Below are 18,252 nucleotides of genomic sequence, written 5' to 3'. Positions count from 1 at the left end.
GGCCAGACCACAAGAGCTTTATACCATCACATCTGGGACCGCCTTAGAACTGATTACTCTTTCAGCCTTTGCCATCAGCCCACACTGAGGCACGCTGTAAGGAAGCCCTACAGATTCTCTTATTCTTATCAGTTACAAGAGGGCTGTAGGACCTCTCCTAATGCTCAGACACCCAGCCAAATGCTCATATACACACTCAGAGAAGATGTGCTTCTCTTGAACCCATGGTCTGTTTTGATCTTGTGGGCACCATCAACCTTTTAAGTAATGTTTCCTTCTCTGCTTTTGCCCTTAAGCAGCTCAGAGGTACCGTTGCTGCCTGCCCCTAGCAACTGAACTAGATGTTAGTTTGTGGATGGACGTTTACGGCCTTCATTTTCCCTTTGCTCTGATTCCACTCTTGGTTTCTTTTTAATACATTTTGCATCCTATCTCAAACTATCTCTAGAACAAGTCAACAAATCTCTTCCTAACCTTGCCTTTCTGCCCTTGACTGCCATTCATGACAACTGTTTGCTTATGTATGTTCTTAATGACAGAACTTATTTTATAGTTATTGTTCTCACACGTAACTTTTAGTTTCCAGACTCAGGGGTGTTTTGCAAACAGATTACCACCACCCATAGTTTACTAGGTGTCATGTGTCTGTGTCTGAGAGGGAAGGTAGAATTTTTTTAAGTTGAGTAGACATAATACTGTATTTTTGGGGTGCCTGGGGAGCTCAGTCGGTTAAGCGTCTGCCTTTGGCTCAGGTCATGATCCCGGGGTCCTGGGATCGAGCCCCACGTTGGGCTCCCTGCTCAGTGAGGAGCCTGCTTCTCCCTCTCTCTGTGCTCCCCACCCCTAACTCGTGCTCTCTCTCTCTCAAATAAAATCTTAAAAGAAACAGTGTATTTCTTTGTCTATTCAAAAAGATATTTTCATAGTGCTTACTAGGCTAGGTACCATTCTATGTACTTTACAAATACTCATCTTCACAAAAACCCTCTGAGGAAGGTATGATTTTTATTTCCCGTTTTACAGATGAGAAAGCTGAGGTATGGAGCCCAAGGTCATACAGCCAGTAAGTGGTAGAGCTAGGATTAGGAACTGGGTTGCCTGCCTGCAGAGTCCACACTCTCTACCCCTACCTAGGCTCAGCTAAGGAGAGCCGGGGCTTTCGGGTCCTGGGCAAGCCACTTAAATCCTCCCTGTGGCTTTGGAACAGTGACACCCACTCCCTCCTAGGCTTATTGAGATCAAAGGAGGCTCCATGGAAAGGCAGCATCCCACTCACAGTGAGAACTCAACTTTGCCTCGTCAGCTAAAATCTGCATAGAAATCCAGACCAAACCTCACTGGGAATGCTGGCCAAGAGGAATGAGGCAACTCACCCAACACAACAACATTTGTAAACACCGAAAGTAGATGAGCACACCCTTACCTTTCCATCTCATGTGAGTATCCTGAGCACAGATTTTGTAAAATGTGTATTAAGAAACTAGCTCAAATTGAGTTTGACACATTTTAATATTTGGCGTATCTTTTTGAAAAACAAAGTTGGGAGATTAAATTACAGTCGAACATTCGGACAAATTTAGACTGTTTACCTCAACTTTAACAACGTGGTGGAAGTTTAAGAAGTACATCGTACCTCATGATTCCTTAAGTATCTCCAGCGACTAGAGTCTGTCCTTGTTCCTCCTAGTCAGCATGTGCCGTGGAAATTTAGGGTTGTACCCTACATATTTTAAGTGGAAGCTTGGGACAGTCTGAAACTCAGAAATCCCTGCATACCGATCCAGATGGGTACAATATTTTTAGAGTCTGCAAAGCCCTTTCAGAAATGTATTTTCGGGGCGCCTGGGTGGCTCAGTCACTGAGCGTCTGCCTTCGGCTCAGGTCATGGTCTCAGGATCCTGGGATCGAGTCCCACATCGGGCTCTCTGCTCAGCGGGAAGCCTGCTTCTCCCTCTCCCGCTCCCCCTGCTTGTGTTCCCTCTCTCACTGTGTCTCTCTCTGCCAAATAAATAAATAAAATCTTTAAAAAAAAAAAAAAAGAAATGTATTTTCAACAAATCCTCTCAACCCCATGAGGTATCATCCCCATTTTACAGGTAAGTGCAATGAAGCCCAGAATGGTAGCGATTTTTATGTACTGAGTAGTCATTTAGGATTTACTATGTGTGAGACAGCACTCTGGATGTAGACAGGACCTTGCCCCTGCTTTTAAGGAGTTTTGGGGAGAGACAGAAATTGGACAGCATGATGTGGTCAGTGCTTTGAAAGGGGCACACACAGGGTGTGCTAAGAAATGAGAAGCTCTCTTAATCTGGTCAGGGGCTGTGGGAGGCTTTGCCGAGCAAGACAGTAGGGGCATGTGAAAGTATGGGAAGAGGAGGCTGACCCAAGGGACAGCACGTACATAAGCATGAAGGGAAAACGTGGTGCATCTGAGGAAGGACATTTATCCACTGGTTCAAACCATCTGAGCACTTGCCCAGGGCCAGGCTTGTGCTGGGTCATGAGGACCCCACCACCAACCAGACAGGCAACGTCCCTTGCTCTCAAGGAGCTTACGGGTAGAAACAGACAATAAAAACATATAGGGCCCCTGGGTGGCTCAGTCAGTTAAGCGTCTGACTCTTGATCTCAGCTCAGGTCTCAATCTCAAGGTCGTGAGTTCAAGGCCCACGTTGGGGTCCACGGTGGGCATGGAGCCTACTTAAATCAAAATAAACAAACAAAAAACGTAAATCAAGTAGCAGAATGATTTCAGAGTGGGCAGTACTATAAAGGGAATAACTCAAGGCAGTGAGCTAGAGAACCTGGGAGAAGCCAGTCAGAGATCTCCTCAAGGGGAGACATTAGAGTGTACACCTGATGGCAAGAAACCCCAATCATGGGTGAGGTGAGAGAGGGAGTCCAGGCAAAGAGCAAGGACAAGGACCCTAACAGGTTGAAACTGGCTGCACCGGAAGCGGAAAGGAGGCCAGCGTGGCTGAAGCACCGTGGACGAAGGACGATGCAGGGGGCGATGCAGGCAGGCCCTGTTACCCAAGGCTCTGTAGGCTCTGGTAAGCAACTCGGAGTTCTTCTGAGTGCAGCAAGAAGCCTCTGAAGGGTTTCAAGAGAGGTGGCGGTGCCTCTGTTTCACTTCCTGGCATCATGAGTGGAAGGGATGCCAGGTAGGAGGCTACTGGCAGCATCTAGGTGAGAGATGGCTTAGTCTAGACAGGGTGGGGGCACTGGAGGAGAAATGGCTGCATCTGAGACAGATTTTGGAAGCAGAACCGACACGACCTCCCACTGGTTTGGACATGGAGCTGTGGGGTCTAGCTCCTCCACTGATCCATTTCCCGGGACCTTCATATGCTGGCGTCCTTCAGCGCCCCTGGCCCTGCGTTCTGCTCTTCTCTCCCTACACACTCGCCTTGGGAAACTTTACCAGGTGGATCTTATCGGCTCTCCATGGTTTCTACCACCTTCTACACACAGATCTTTGTCTCCCCTTTAAACGTCTCAGTAATGCAGAGGCCGAGCATTTCCATCTGACATTCCATAGGCACTCCACGCCTAAAACCAGCCCCTGTCCCCTCCCTCCACCTCTCTCTAATACTTGTGTTCGGAGCAAGAGAGGGCTTCCTGTCAAAGTTCTTTCGCCCCTGGACACGCTAGCAACCCAACTGGCTAGTAAACAGCAATGCCAGCGCATCGACCTGGATCTGGGTCAGTTGACTCTGAAATCCGTACTCCTACTACATACTTCTGTAGTTATTTTATCTTCAACTTGTATCATAAAATCTTTATTTTAATTAGTCTCTAGCTATTCACATTTAAGTCAAGAGAAAATATCACTTTATAATAAATATTAATGTAAGGGAAAAAAAAGGCTAGCAAAGTGGTTTATTCTTACAAGTTATTGCTGGAAAAAGTTCTTCAAACAAACCAGTGCAGTGAAACTGCCTTAGAGAAGTATCCGTTTTTCAGATTTCTTCACAACAGTGTTAGGATGTCTCATCTTGGCATTTTTTGCATCTTCGTGTTCTAAAGAGCCACCACTTCCAGGTGACAGGAACGCTTCAGGGTCTATTTTCATTTCCAAGTTTGTGATTTTTTTTTTCAAGAGGCTACTTTAGGGTCGTGAATTGTTTCACTGTCTTTTCACTCTCTCTTTTGAGTTCTTCAATATGGGCATCCAGGCGCTCTAGAATATGATGCGACCTCAGCTCCTCCTCTTCCAAAAATCTGGTAGCTATGGAACCAAGAGGAGATACCGGCAAGGGACACTGGAGGAGAAACAAATTTTGACATACGTAAGTTGAATAGTGTACTTCTCACATACATTTTCATGCTATTTTCTAACCAGAAATATTAAAAGGTGACTTTTAAAAAACTACTTTTTCTTCTGAAGAGAGATTTGTTTTTATCCTAATAATAAGACTAGAAAAGAAAAAAAAAAGAAAGAAAGAAGCCGTTCTGGAAAAATTAACACAGACCTCTTCCTTTCTGACCCAAATTGTATAAATGTAAAGTGTCACATAAATATATTAGTTATGGGTCTGAAGAATGTCTGTCTAGACTTTGTATAAAGTATACATATAGCCTTTAATAGCCTTTAATACCCCAGAAGAGAGTATACTTAATGTCTGTTACTGCAAATTCACTTTTAAAATCTGAATATGTTACTTTGATTTTAAAGCACAGCAAATCTACTGATAACATATTAGATCCCAAGTGAAATCAGTACTTTCTCTCCTCCAAAACCTCAATCCATAATCCCTCATCTGAAACTCCTGGGGCCATGGTCTATCAGAATCCAGACCTCAGAAAGGTAATATAGGACATGTACCACACACAGTCCCTCCTCACATGCAGTAGTTATTTCTAGAGTCATCTCAAACACTGAGTTAGTGAATAAAGCATCACTGCTCCTTGGGGAAATACACACACACACACACACACACACACACACACACAATCATCCTAAAACGATTCATCCTGGTAGAGTCCATTTTCTTTATTTGATAAAAGAGAAAACGAGGTTCAGAAGTTGAAGTGACTTGCCTGAGGCCGTTCGACTAATGGGTGCTAGAACTGGGATTCCAACCCTGTTCACCAGCCCCAGAGCCCACACTCCTGATGCTACACCACGCTGTCCCCACCTCCTCCCCTCTCTGGTCACCTCTGTGTGACAGCTGGACAGAAGGGCAGAGTGCCACCTCGGCCAGCCTCAGCTGGGAATGTGCAAGTCTAGGGATTCAAATTTTTCACAGCTCTGCACACGACCACAAATGACCATAGGAGTCCCTCAAGTATTGACAGAGGGTTACAAATAGTTTAGCGAGTAGGCAATTCACAAACACAGAATCCATGATTAATGAGGATCAACCATATTACCTTACTGGAGTCTGAGGTAATGTCTCATAATCAAACATATTGATATTTCTGAAGTAAAATGCTAAGTAAAATTAAATAAAATCTATACACATTATCACATCAGTTCAGTTCAGGTCAGGTTTTAGTGCCAAGGAAGTTTTGCTGCCAAATGAAGGAAGACAGTTTGCAGGACATTTTTGGATTTCAGAATTACATGTAAGTGAAGTGGAGACTTATTTTAAAAATGAAAAGAAAACCTTCCCATGGACTTGTTGGTACATTCAAAAGTCACAAATACTGAGCTTTCACAGGTGTGGGACCCCTAACTGGTGATGGCAATGAATGGCCAGAGGCGAGTGCTTCAAGTCTGCACGGCAGCTGCAGGAACATGGGGCCAGCGCAGGGTCACCCTGCGTAGTACTGAATCCATGTTCTGGATGCGTCAGATACACTTCCTTCCTCTGCCTCCACCCACCCTCTTTCTCCCTTTCCCACAGTTCCTTCCTTCCTTCTTCACTGTCTAGACCTCAGGACTATCTTGGCATCCAGAGATATTCCTTGAACCAACCATTCTAATACAAAATTGACCCTCTCTGAAAAAGGCAGGAAAGGAATTTCCAATTAGGGTTAAAAACAGGCATGGCTATTAACTTTCAGAACAAAGATGCATTTTGAAAAGTAATCATGGCTGAATGTGTCTTCACAAGCAAAATCCTAAGACAGAAAAACATGAAAATAATACAGAGTACTCAAGATAGAGAACTGGTAAGAAACAAACGAACACACCCCATCACCCACCTTTATCCTTCAAATAAAAAATAAAACCAAACTAAATAGACTTAATAAACTAGTAAGGTGAGAAAGCTTCCATACCGAAGACATAAACTCTTCTTGATCATTTATACTCTCAGAGACAGTGTCCGAAGAATTGGCTTCATTTATATCTAGCACTGAAGGCAAAGAGTTAGTTTTGCACAGAAAGTTAGAAGGCAGAGAGACGGAACTGCAAGGGGTGATCTGAGAACTCAGGGGGCTGAGGACCCTGGACATGGGCTCTATACTATCCAACGCTTGTCGTCTCAGAGAATGAAGACCTGTTTTGTAGTGCTCAGTCTTTATTCCATCATGTCTGTACGGGCCATGGGTTGGCCTGGATAGCAGATTAGAAAACAAAACAAATATAAATTGTAATGACTTTTCTCTTTTAACACAAAACTGTTACAGGAAGTTAAAGGACCTTAAAAATAAAGGAACAGGCTAACCAGTTAAGGCTGTAATTTATAAAATGAGCAGCCCACTCAGACCCCTTTTTCTATCCATTCAGGCCCCATATCCAATCCCCACTGCCAGGCCCCGGCCCTCACACCTGGACAGTATAGCCAGGAAGACGAGCTACCAGAGAAATGGAGTGTGTCTGGTGCTAGGACAGAGGGAAGTACTATGCACACGAGATCTGGTGTCAAGGTGGTAGAGGAGGTGAGGTGTCAGCACGGGCTTTGGTGGGTAGGTAGGAAAACACATAAGCCATACAGTAAGAGCTGAAGCCAGGTGGGTTTTCATGGAATGCTGACTTCTTAAGGTAACAGCTCATAATTAATTGACCAAAAATACAAAGGAAGCTTTCTTCATATAAAAAAGCCAATTTCTACTTCTTATGGTATCAGTGGGGGTTCGAGAGGTGGGAGGCAGCATGGAAAGGCTCGGGGGAGGAAGGACATTGTTTACACATACATCCAGAGTGTGTGAAACTAAAACCTGAATAAAAGTGCTTTATAACCCCCACCACTTTGTAACCTCATAGTAGCTTTACTCGTATACACTGTACTTCAGAGTCAAACACAGGGCTGCTTGAGGAAGATTTAATTTCTGTAAGCCTGAAATTATTCTCAAAGAAATGAGAATTATAATGGTACACATTTTAAGTAAACTGTGAAGAAATTTTACTTGAATTCTGTATTCTTGAACTCAGGTGCTCTGCCGTGTATCGGTTTAAAGAGCCTGTCATGGTTTTTTTTGCACATCTGAGTAGAAATTTCCAGCTTAGATTTAGTATCCATCAAATCTTTCTGTAGTTGTTGATTTTCAGACACTAATTTATTTAATGCCTCAATATAATTCTCCTGGAGGTCTGCTAGTGAAATCTCTTTTGCCTAATAAAAAAGAATACTAGAGTTACTTAATTGGTATAAGAATACTTTTGATCTGTGATACCACTGGTGGGAAATTACATTTTTTTTTTTTTTTTTTTTAGTTGTAACTAGTTCATCTATGGCTTTACTTTGGAAAAAGTGACTATTTGTGGTTGGCCCCTCCCCTATGAGAAAACAAGTGTTGTTTCTTACAGTGAATGGGGGTGGAAAATGAGGAGCACGATGGGCTTCCCTGATGTGCCAAGGAAGATCTAAGGAGCCAGAGGAAGGCTGGAACTCAGATGGAGGAGAGCTACAAGAGAGAATCAGAAACAGAAAAAAGAAAGAATAGCATCCATGGGTTCTTCCAGAGTATCTATGGAAGAAAACTGAGAGACCTAGTTCAAAGAAAGACATTTGAACGGAAGGTTCTGAAAAGGAATTCCAGCTGGCAGGGACAACTTTTAAATAAGTACTCTCTGGTCTTAAGGACTTTTCCATAACATTGGCACCTGTTCTGGTATGTGAAATCAATTTGAAATACATGTAAAACAGCATTCAGGTATAAGGTAGGAATTCCTACTCTGATCTGGTCTGGGTTCTGTGATCATGAATTTTACTTCTCAATTCTAGGTGCTTCCTGGTAATACTACCTGAAAAAACAGTAGTCTGGACCATTTTTTTTTTTCTAATGACAAAATATTTTGTTAGCATTCTGAAAAATTATGGTAATTTTCTTTGGAATTTAATATGATGTTTAGCTTGGTCTTTTCTGTAAAGAATTTTCTGAAAATAAGCTGGTCAAGGTGGTTTAACAAACAGAATTAAAACATACACTTTAAAACGTAGCCTTCGACTATTGGTGTGCTGGTAGTGACAATAAGTTACAAAATTTTTCAGTAAGTTGTCAATGCCAGTTAAAATCTCAAAAAAAAATTTGCAGGACATAGGAGTTAAATTACAAACCACTGTTGATTTTTTAAAGGTGGCAAATAATTTTATCAGAGCTACTGCTTTCATTATTAAGATAATTAGATAATTTCATTAAAATTGTTACTTAATCCAAAAACATTCATTTGTAAAAGTAATTCCACCTTCCTAGGTGGTAAAATGCAAAAAGGAACTTTCTAAAAATTATACTTAATACATACAACATGTTGGGGCACCTGGGTGGCTCAGATGGTTAAGCGTCTGCCTTCAGCTCAGGTCATGATCCCAGGGTCCTGGGATCGAGCCCCGCATCGGGATACTGACTCAGCGGGAAGCCTGCTTCTCGCCCCCGCTCTGCCTCTCGGCACCCCCCCACCGCTTCTCCCCCCGCTCATGCTCTCTCTCTCTCTGTATCTCAAATGAATAAAATCTTAAAAAAAAAAATACATACAACATGTTCACACTGTGTGTAATTTCAAAACCAAAGGAAGTTTAAAATGCTTGATGGGATTTTGACCAGCCAGAGTCTGATATTTGATGTCATTAAATATATATTTTTAAAAAGACAGTGCTTTGCTTTTGCGAGGCATCTTTTAAAGTTGTCTCAAATTTATTATTTGATTAACAACAATTCAAGAAAAATTAATGTGAGAGGTAATATAAAAATTATGTGCCAAGCACACGCTGGGCTGTGTGAAAAAAGGACAGGATTATCACTGTTAGATGGGATTTCAGGAGAAATTAAGCTCAACAGAATCTCTGGTCATATTCTGGCTTAAGCACCCCTAGGAGTTCCCAACTCTTAAATATGAACAGATAATCACTGCATAAGATTCTCTCGATCAGGTATTGCCAGCCAAATCCTGAGCCTTTTGAAGATTCTGTGGTGTAAATCAGGTGGTTCTTGGCTTTCTCCATACTAGCTTCATATTGGCTTTATAGGGGCAAATAAAATTATCTTTCTTCCTTCCTTCCTTCCCCCAACTTCCCCCTTATAAAGGGTTTAGCTGCTTTCTCCTCTCCTCTTGTTCCCATCCCTTGTGGGTTTGCACTTAAAAAAATCCTGTCATTATATTTTTAGAGGGATTTGGGAAGGAGCAAGATTAGATGCATATTTTCACCTGCCACCTTAAATGACAACATAATAAATCCTTAGTATAGATAGCCACAGATTAACCATCCCTCTAGAGGCTAACATTTAGTTTACTTCAAAATTTTGTACATTGCAAATAACTTTTTATAAAATGACCATTTCAGCACATTTGCTCCTATAGGATGGGTTCTTTGGGAATGCAAACTGATTTGACCTTTCTGGAGAACTACTCTGCAATAATTATCAAAATCAGAAATGCACATGACCCAGAAGTTTATACGCTATATATATTTACAAGTTTAATGGATATTGCTAAATTGTCCTCTAGAAAGGCTATACCAATTCACTTTCTCATTAACAGAGCATGAGAGCCTGTTGCCCTATATCCTTGCCAATATTAGCTATATTCATTTTTAAAAATCATTGTCAAGCCAGTTAGCAAAAAAGTACTTACTTAGTTTTGATTATTAAGGATGCTGAACAGCTTTTCTTGTTCACTGGACTTTTGCATTACTTCTATGAATTATCTCTGTTCTTTGTCCATTTTTCTACTGGATTCCAATCTTTTTATTATCTTTCCAGGAAATCCTTATATTAATATATTAACTTTTGTCTATTCATAGATTGTTTCTCCCAGTCTATTAGTCTTTTTTATAGGGTATTTTGCCACCCACAAATTTTACATTTTTATTTCGTAAAATTGTTTATGTTGTAAAATTCTTTATGGTTTCATAAGGCTAAGAGAATCTTATTGTCCCAAAAGATTATGAAAATAGTCCCCGATACTGTATTCATTTAACGTTTTGCACTGTCTCCCTCCCCAGCCTCCATAATCCATGACTGTGAATATAAAAGTACTTAGTAGTGAATAGGGCTGCTGTGTAGCCTACGTCTCTGGTGGCACAGAGTCTCTGGAAATGCAGAAAGAAAAAACTTCTACAATCTTTGGGCATTACATCTAAAAAAATGTATGTACTTTAATTTAAAATAGGTCAGAATAGATGGGTCATTTTGCAAATTATAAGAATTTTATAACAAAATAGCTAAAAGGCCATCCATACCATTTATGAACTCACTGTTAACTGACCATGTTCTCCCCGTTTCACCAGAGCTGGCACACACCTCTTACCCCTCCAACTAGTTTACTCTCAATCTCTTAAAGGCAAGAATTCTATCTTACTCATCCTTGCATACAGTACATTGCCTGTGAAAATACTTTGAACACAAAAGATTCTAGAATATTCGACTAAACGAATTATATCTTATAGAAATATAATTAAAACCAAATTATGTAAAAGATGATATACTTCATAAGAAAAAGGTATTATGAACATAATAATTCTAACAATAATAATAGCACCTAACATTTATTGTGCACTTACTAAATGCCAGGCACTATGCTAAGCACTTTATATACACGCTCCCTACTAAGAACATAGACTGTACATGTATTTTGTCATATACATAATATAAAAAAATCTCCCAGTTGCTGAAGTGGAGAGTGATATTTTGCTCCCTGCCATCATTGTCTTGACTTCTTTTTATTTGAGCAAGTTTCTGCAGAAGGATCATTCCATAGTTTGATCTTAACTCTCTCTTTACAACATCAATATTTACAAAGTGATTTCTTTAAAAGGCCTGGATAATAGAAAAACTTAAGTTTCTATTATGTACCTCGTGTAAACCCAATTCCAATTTCATCACCATTTCAGAGAGATGACGATTTTCTAACTTGAGTGACTCCATCTGATCCAAAATCTCCTGAGAAGGGAAAAGCAGAAAAAACAAATAAATGCACCTACAAAATTCTTCCATGTATAATTTTCCTTATCTTCAATAAATATATATATTTAATTATATTAATATATTAATAAATATATAACATATTTATATATAAATACCTTTCTAAAAAGATTTTTTAGGGGTGCCTGGATGGCTCAGTCAGTTAAGGTCCTGGGATCGAGCCCTGAGTCAAGCTCCCTGCTCAGCAGGGAGTCTGCTTCTCCCTCTGTCCCTCCCTGCCACTCATGCACATGCGCTCTTTCTCTCAAAGAAATAAAATCTTCAAAAAATAAAAAGTAAAAAGATTTTTTAAAAAAGGGTGTCAAGATGTATTAACACACATGAATTTAAAATATTCTAAGAAGATGAATGAGTTCAGGGCTCCTGGGTGGCTCAGTCTGTTAAGCAGCTGACTCTTGATTTTGGCTAAGGTCACGATCTCAAGGTCCTGAGATGACTGTGCTCAGTGGGACGTCTGCTTGAGATTCTCTCCCTCTGCCCCTCTCCCTGCTCATGCTCTCTTCAAATAAATAAATAAATCTTTAAAAAAAAAAAATGAATGAGTTCCCTGATCAATCCCTCCCACTCTCCAGCGTTAGCCTCCTCTCATGTGGTTTCCACCTCCAACATCATATGGACTGCACTCCTTTCACAAGAGAATACAGACATACCTCAGAGATGTTGCGGGTTCAATCCCAGAGCACCGAAATAAAGCAAGTATCACAATAAAATGAGTCGAATACTTTGGTATCCCAGTGCATATAAAAGTTATGTTTACACTATACTGTAGTCTATTAAGTGTGCAATAGCATTACGTCTAAAAAAAATGTATGCACTTTAATTTAAAAATACTTTTTTGCTAAAAAATGCTAACCATCACCTGAGCTTTCAGTGAGTTGTAATTACTGATCACAGATTACCATACAAATATAATAATGAAAACGTTTGAAATATTGCGAGAATTACCAAAATGTGATACAGAGACATGAAGTGAGCAAATGCTGTTGGAAAAATGGTGCTGACTGACTTGCTCATCACAGGGTTGTCACAAACCTTCAATTTGTGAAAAATGTAACACCTGCAATGTGCAATAAAGCAAAGTGCAGTAAGACCAGGTGTGCCTGTAACTTACTCTCCCTCCTCATTCTCCTCAGCTGTATGCTCCACCATTCCTACTTGAAAAAGACTCCTGCCTTCTTTGGTTTCCTGCTTCCTTTGTGAAAACTATCTAGTTTTCTTCCTTATTGCTACTTTTTTTTAGCTCTATTCCAACACCTTTTTACCCTAAATAAGTAGTTTCCTAAGTGTGGTTCAATCTCTGTCTTCATCTCTATGCTTTCTCACCACATTTTCTAAGTCTCTCAGGGTGTTTCAAATGCCCACTCCATGCAGAGATGCCCACAGCCAGATGTCTCACCCGATTTTAATCTTGAACTCCAGGTCTTCTGTGGAATTGACTATTAGATATTTCCATACAAACGTCCAGCCTTAATCTCAAACCAGTGTCTGCTCCACCAGCTTCCCTATTTTGTGTTACTTTCAAACAAATTCCGTATCTGTCCTAACCTGCTCCCTATCTTTTTCTCTATTTCACTAAAGGGCATCACTTTCTACTCAGTTGCCCACATTGCAATCCTGAGTGACATCTTCCCCTAACTCTGTCTAACTCGCCCTCCCTGTCCAATCAAACGCAAAGCCCAGTCGATTTTACCAGCCACATCTCAGAATTCCTGCATTTCCCTCTACCTCCCCTGCCCACTGCTCAGGCCACCATCTTACTGCTGTAAGAGTATCTGAGTGGTCTCTCTGCCTCCTTGCTCACTCTCCATATCACCACCATAGAGACCCTTGATGCCTGCTTACAGCCATTCTCTACTGGCCTCAAGAGAACACTAAGCCCTTCCCACCCCGGCAGGGTCCCAGGAGCCAGTCCCTGCTTCTCAGTTCCACCCTTTGCTGCACTCACCCTGTGCGGACTCTAGTCTGTCCCAGCAAACACATCACACTCCCGCCGTGCACGACAGACACGCCTCTCTACTCTGTACTCACTCTCACCTCCCCACCAATCCTCACAGAATGCTTGTGAACCAGCACACCTCAGCCCACCGCAGAAGTCTAATAAAAATTTGCTGAATTAAATACTATGGAAATTATATCTGTACTGAATCCCATGTTCAAAAACACTTCAGATGAAGAGTTTTTGTTCAAGCTTCACCTTATGTTCTACGGCTTTTTCTTCTGCCTTTTGTATCTCTGCCTTGAGTCGCTTTTCCATGTCAGAGGACGAGCTTTTGGTGGAAGCAATAGTGATGTCTCGCTGGTGTAACTCCCGAGTTAGCTGTGAGATTTCCATCTTCATTCCTTCTAATGCAGAACTGTAACTTTGTTCAGCCTGTAAAATCTGTTCTTTCAACTACAAAGAAACAGAAGGGAAAGCATAAAGAACAAAGAGAAAGCATGTAGACAGACAAATATGTTAATAGTTAAAAATAACAAGGCAATTTTTACCTTACCCCAAGACATGAATTTTTTCCTTGATTAAGTTCTACAGAAAATTAGCAATTTACCAAGTTGTATGTCTACATGGAAGGTCAGATGGCTAACCCCACAATAATTTATTAATCTCAAAACAGGGAGAGATGGGTTAATTGAATGCTGAGAACCTCTGTCAAAGTCCATGTACACATTATTTAGAGGACAGCAACTGTGACCTTCATTCTTTCTTTTTTAGTTGCAAAGCTAACAATTTTGTGTATATGGCTTCCTTGTCCACAGAAGACAAGAGAAAGGTAAGAGGAAGAAAGAAGCCAGAGTACTCTCAAGTAATAAAAATTATGAGTCAACAAACACAGCAGCCAGGGCCCATTAATGTAGAGACAAACAGCTCCACATACCTCAACAGCCAATGAGGATATTAACTAGACCAAGGCACAGAATACATATCCATGACCACCTTCAGTCAATAAGAAAATACTAAATGCTAGTTCATAGAGTATCTTTTTGAAAGCAAACGAGTGTAAATCTTTTAGAACGTTTAAAATAAAGCTTAGAGTTCAAAGAGGATAGGCTTCAATTCCCTTGAAAACATTTATATGGCATCCCTGAGGATGACAAAGACTTTCCCTAAGCACATTCCGGGTGCATGTCTACTCCTGAATATCAAGTGGCTCCTTGGCCCACATTTTTCTCTCATTAAATATAACTCCTATGACCTCCCAACCCACAGCTCAGTCCATATATATATACAACTTGGCGACTGCACGTAGGAAGATTTTTACCTTCTTAATCTCTGCCCTGTACTCATTGTTATGTACTTCCATCTTCTTCAATTCTTCATATTTTTCCATCAGTTCTTGGCTCAGTTGTTTACATGTTGCACTCACAGACTCCAAGCTGTATATATGACAAAAATATGATCACATACTTCAAACAAAAACCCTGAAGCACACAGATTCAATTATCTAACTTATCTTTTGGTGTCCAAGAATTATCTTAAACATCACCTCCCACCCCAAATTAAAACTCATCTCCAATTTCCTCATCACCAGAGGCAACTAAATCCAATTCCAACTTTTGGGGATACTTTTGATTTCTGTGTTTACCTATAATCTTTGCCTCTGCTTAAAAAATTTAACTGGTTATAAAATTCTAAAGATTACAGTAACTTCACTACTTTTCTCTCTCAAATTGTGTAAGAGTTACCATCATAATTTTAATCTTCACCATACTTAATTACAATTCCACCCTACACAGCTTTCACCTTGTCACCCTTACTTAAGAATCAATCCCTCATCAGATATGAGAACCTCAGGAAACCATAACTCTTTTTTTTTTTTAAGATTTTATTTATTTATTTGAGAGAGAGCAAGAGGGAATGCATGAGCATGAGCAGGGGAAGGGGGAAAGGGAGAGGGAAAAGCAGGCTCCCTGAGCCGGGAGCCCCAAGTGGGGCTCCATCCCAGGAACCTGGGATCATGACCTGAGCCGAAGGTAGACGCTTAACCGACTGAGCCACCCAGGCACCCCAAACCATAACTCTCTTATCTCACCACTCATTTCTGTTAATAAAATTATTTTGCTCCTTTCTCAGGGAATATTTTGTTCAAACTAAACAACACAAACTGTCTAAAATGGGTTCCTTTTTCTATTTGCCTTTTGGTAGAAAAAATATTTTTAAAGACATTGTTTATTACTGAACACTGGTGTATGTTTCCATTTATTTCAATTTTACCTATTTCTAAATATCCTAGAATGCTCATTTATTTGGTACTTAGTATGTCAGTACAGTGTGTCAAACACTGAGGCAGAGAGAGAAGAAGAATTATAGATACTCCTGTCCTAGCTACAGATGGGAAAATTGGGGCTTAAAGAGGCTAAGGATCTAAGGTCACACTGCAAGTCAGAAAGAAGAAGTAGGTCTTTAAAGCCTGAAGGGAGCACAGTAAAACATACCTATGTGTCAGATACTAAAAAGTCAATCAATGGAAAATCTATGATAGAAAATGTAAATTTTAGTTCCAATGTCAAAAAGAATAATAAGCTTTGCGGAGCTTGGGTGCCTCAGTCAGTTAATCAAGACTCTTGATTTTGGCTCAGGTCATTATCTCAGGGTTGTGAGATCAAGCCCCACATCAGGCTCCACACTGAGCATGAACCCTGCTTAAGATTCTCTCTCTCCCTCTCCCTCTGCTCCTCCCTGTTGACACTCATGCTCTCTTGCTCTCTCTCTCTCAGAAGGAAGGAAGGAGGGAAGGAAAGGAGGGAGGGAAGAAGGAAGGACGAGCTTTATTTTATTCAGTTTGAAGTGTATACATCTTGGGGCACCTGGATGGTTCAGTTGGTCAAGCATCTACCTTCAGCTCAGGTCATGACCCCAAGGTCCTGGGATCAAGCCAGGCGTCAGGATCCCTGCAGAGTGGGGAGTCTGCTTCTCCTTCTCCCTCTGCCTCTCTCCCCAACTTGTGCTCTCTCTCACTCACTCTTTCTCTCTCCCTCTCTCAAATAAACAAAATCTTTAAAAATAAATTTAAAAAATGTACACATCCACCTCAATAATGATAACGAAGAATATCTTAAGTATTCCAAGGTGCAAAACAAATAAAGCAAAAAACCGTATGTGCATGGTATTTAGTATGTAAAAAAAAATACCTGGTGGTTTCCAAAAACAGAAATAAAAAGTAAAAAATGTATTACTTAAAGATAAACTTAAAAGGGTAAAATAGCAATATTTTTATTCTTTGTTTGCCTAAAGGCTAATAGTTCATATATTTTAAAATCTTTTACATACAGAAAATGTTAGTGTACAAACGACATTTCATGTTTAAAACAAAATATCAACCTCTTCCCAGTCACAAAGTTTAGAAGTATGACAAACAAAAGTTCCCAAGTATGATGATGAAGCAAGTGAACTGGGTATGCTCTAGCATAGATCAGGATTTCACTAGCACCCACGGAAATAATCAGCAGTGCTTCGGGACAGAAGAAAGGAGCACCATGTGCCCAGTGTGCCCTCGCTGAGAGCAGCCCCAGCCTAAGTGAAGACGTTCTACACAGGCAAAATGTAAAATTAAAATTAGTACAGTCAGTACAGACAACTCTTTTGAAGAACTTGATTTTGAAGGACAGCAGAGAAATATGGAAATAACTTGACAGGGATATAGAATTCAAGGAGGGTTTTAATCTTTTCCCAATATGGGAAATATTAAAGCCTACTTTATACCAGTGGGAATGATTCAGCAGAAAGGAAGAACTTGAACAAACAAAAAGTAAAAAAAAAAAAAGAAAAGAAAAGAAAGGAAGAACCTGATGATGTAAAAAGAAAATAAAAAACTGTGCAAACAAGACACAAGTGAAGTCTTAGGGGAACAGACATGTCATCCATCAACTCCTGCATTCTAAACAGACTATAGGCACAGACGCACGCAGACTGGGAAATTTGGGGGTAGAAAAATTAGGAAGCTCTCCTTTCACTGCTTCTGTTTTCTCAGTGAAATAAGAAGTTAGGCTACCTGTGGATGCTAGAGAAAAAACCTTATTTTTCCACTAAGACTATTTTTTTTAAAGATTTTATTTATTTATTTGAGAGACAGCGAGCACAAGAAGGGAGAGGAGCAGAGGGAGAGGGAGCCCCCGCTGAGCGTAGAGCCAGATGCAGGGTTCCATCTCATGACCCTGAGATCATGACCTGAGCCGAACTCAAGAGTCGGTTGCTTAACCAACTGAACCATGCGGGCGCCCCCTTCACTACGATTATTACGTTAGTTTACTTTATCAATATGACGATCAAAAATCATTTTTAACAACTTGGACACTCTTGAAATGTGTATGTCATTATCTACCTGCCTTCCAAACGAGTCACCTCTGCCTGCAGAAGTTCTTCACTACTGTGGGTGAAATCCAGCTGGGATAGCATGTTGCCTAAGTCCTCCTGCTCTTGCGAGGTGTACCTCCTTCCTGCCTGTGACTCCTCCAGTGACCTAAAGACAGAGGAGAACTGTTAAAGGCCTCCGATCTTTGTAAATAAAACAATGCATAATCAGTTTGTATCTCCCAATTGTCTTTGGTAATGAAACGCTTTGGAACTCTTCAGCTTGTCTCCTGCTTCATGAAAAGAACACTTGGGAGAGTAAAGAGGCATGAGATGATGCTTCTCAAAAAAGTCAGCAGCAGTTTACTCCTTTCTCAACTGGGATTTGGCCTGTTTTTCAAGGGAAAAAGACAAAACGACAAAACTTTTGTTTCCACTTGATACCTTGAGCCAAAGAAACTGAAAAGTTACAGGAAAGTTCTGCCAAGAATAGAAATGTGTATCAGACTTAAATCAAGCAAAAGGAGCATAGCTCCTTCTATTACTTTCTACTACAAGCCTCATGAAAATAATTCATATTTAGAAATATAATGAGTTTTAGGATTTTTTTTTAAATGAGCTATCTCAATAGCTGGCTTATTAATGATGTTGAT

General features: G+C 40.4%; 1 protein-coding gene across 14 annotated transcripts in view; it reads right to left on the bottom strand.

The window, feature by feature from the left end:
• Positions 1 to 3,856: 3,856 nt before the first annotated feature.
• CEP63 (centrosomal protein 63) overlaps positions 3,857 to 18,252 on the bottom strand; it is a 55,053-nt gene continuing 40,657 nt past the window's right edge. For 6 of the 14 annotated variants that reach the window (XM_081826542.1, XM_081826547.1, XM_081826515.1 and 3 more), the window contains 7 exons: positions 17,631 to 17,768; positions 14,571 to 14,685; positions 13,508 to 13,705; positions 11,185 to 11,271; positions 7,303 to 7,508; positions 6,232 to 6,508; positions 3,857 to 4,268 (listed from right to left, as the gene is read on the bottom strand). In XM_081826542.1, coding sequence (XP_081682668.1) covers positions 4,110 to 4,268; positions 6,232 to 6,508; positions 7,303 to 7,508; positions 11,185 to 11,271; positions 13,508 to 13,705; positions 14,571 to 14,685; positions 17,631 to 17,768 — 1,180 coding nt within the window. In that variant the 3' untranslated portion in view covers positions 3,857 to 4,109. Of the gene's footprint in view, positions 4,269 to 6,231; positions 6,509 to 7,302; positions 7,509 to 7,544; positions 7,801 to 11,184; positions 11,272 to 13,507; positions 13,706 to 14,570; positions 14,686 to 17,630; positions 17,769 to 18,252 lie in introns of those variants that run through there. The other 8 variants (XM_081826519.1, XM_081826535.1, XR_014147072.1 and 5 more) reach the window with 8 other exon arrangements.

This window comes from Leptonychotes weddellii, chromosome 1 (genome assembly GCF_054177405.1).
Source record: "Leptonychotes weddellii isolate Sample4059 chromosome 1, ASM5417740v2, whole genome shotgun sequence".
Classification (NCBI taxonomy): Eukaryota; Metazoa; Chordata; class Mammalia; order Carnivora; family Phocidae; genus Leptonychotes; species Leptonychotes weddellii.
Note: the sequence above shows the minus strand (reverse complement) of the source record. Positions and strands in the feature narration are given on the sequence as shown.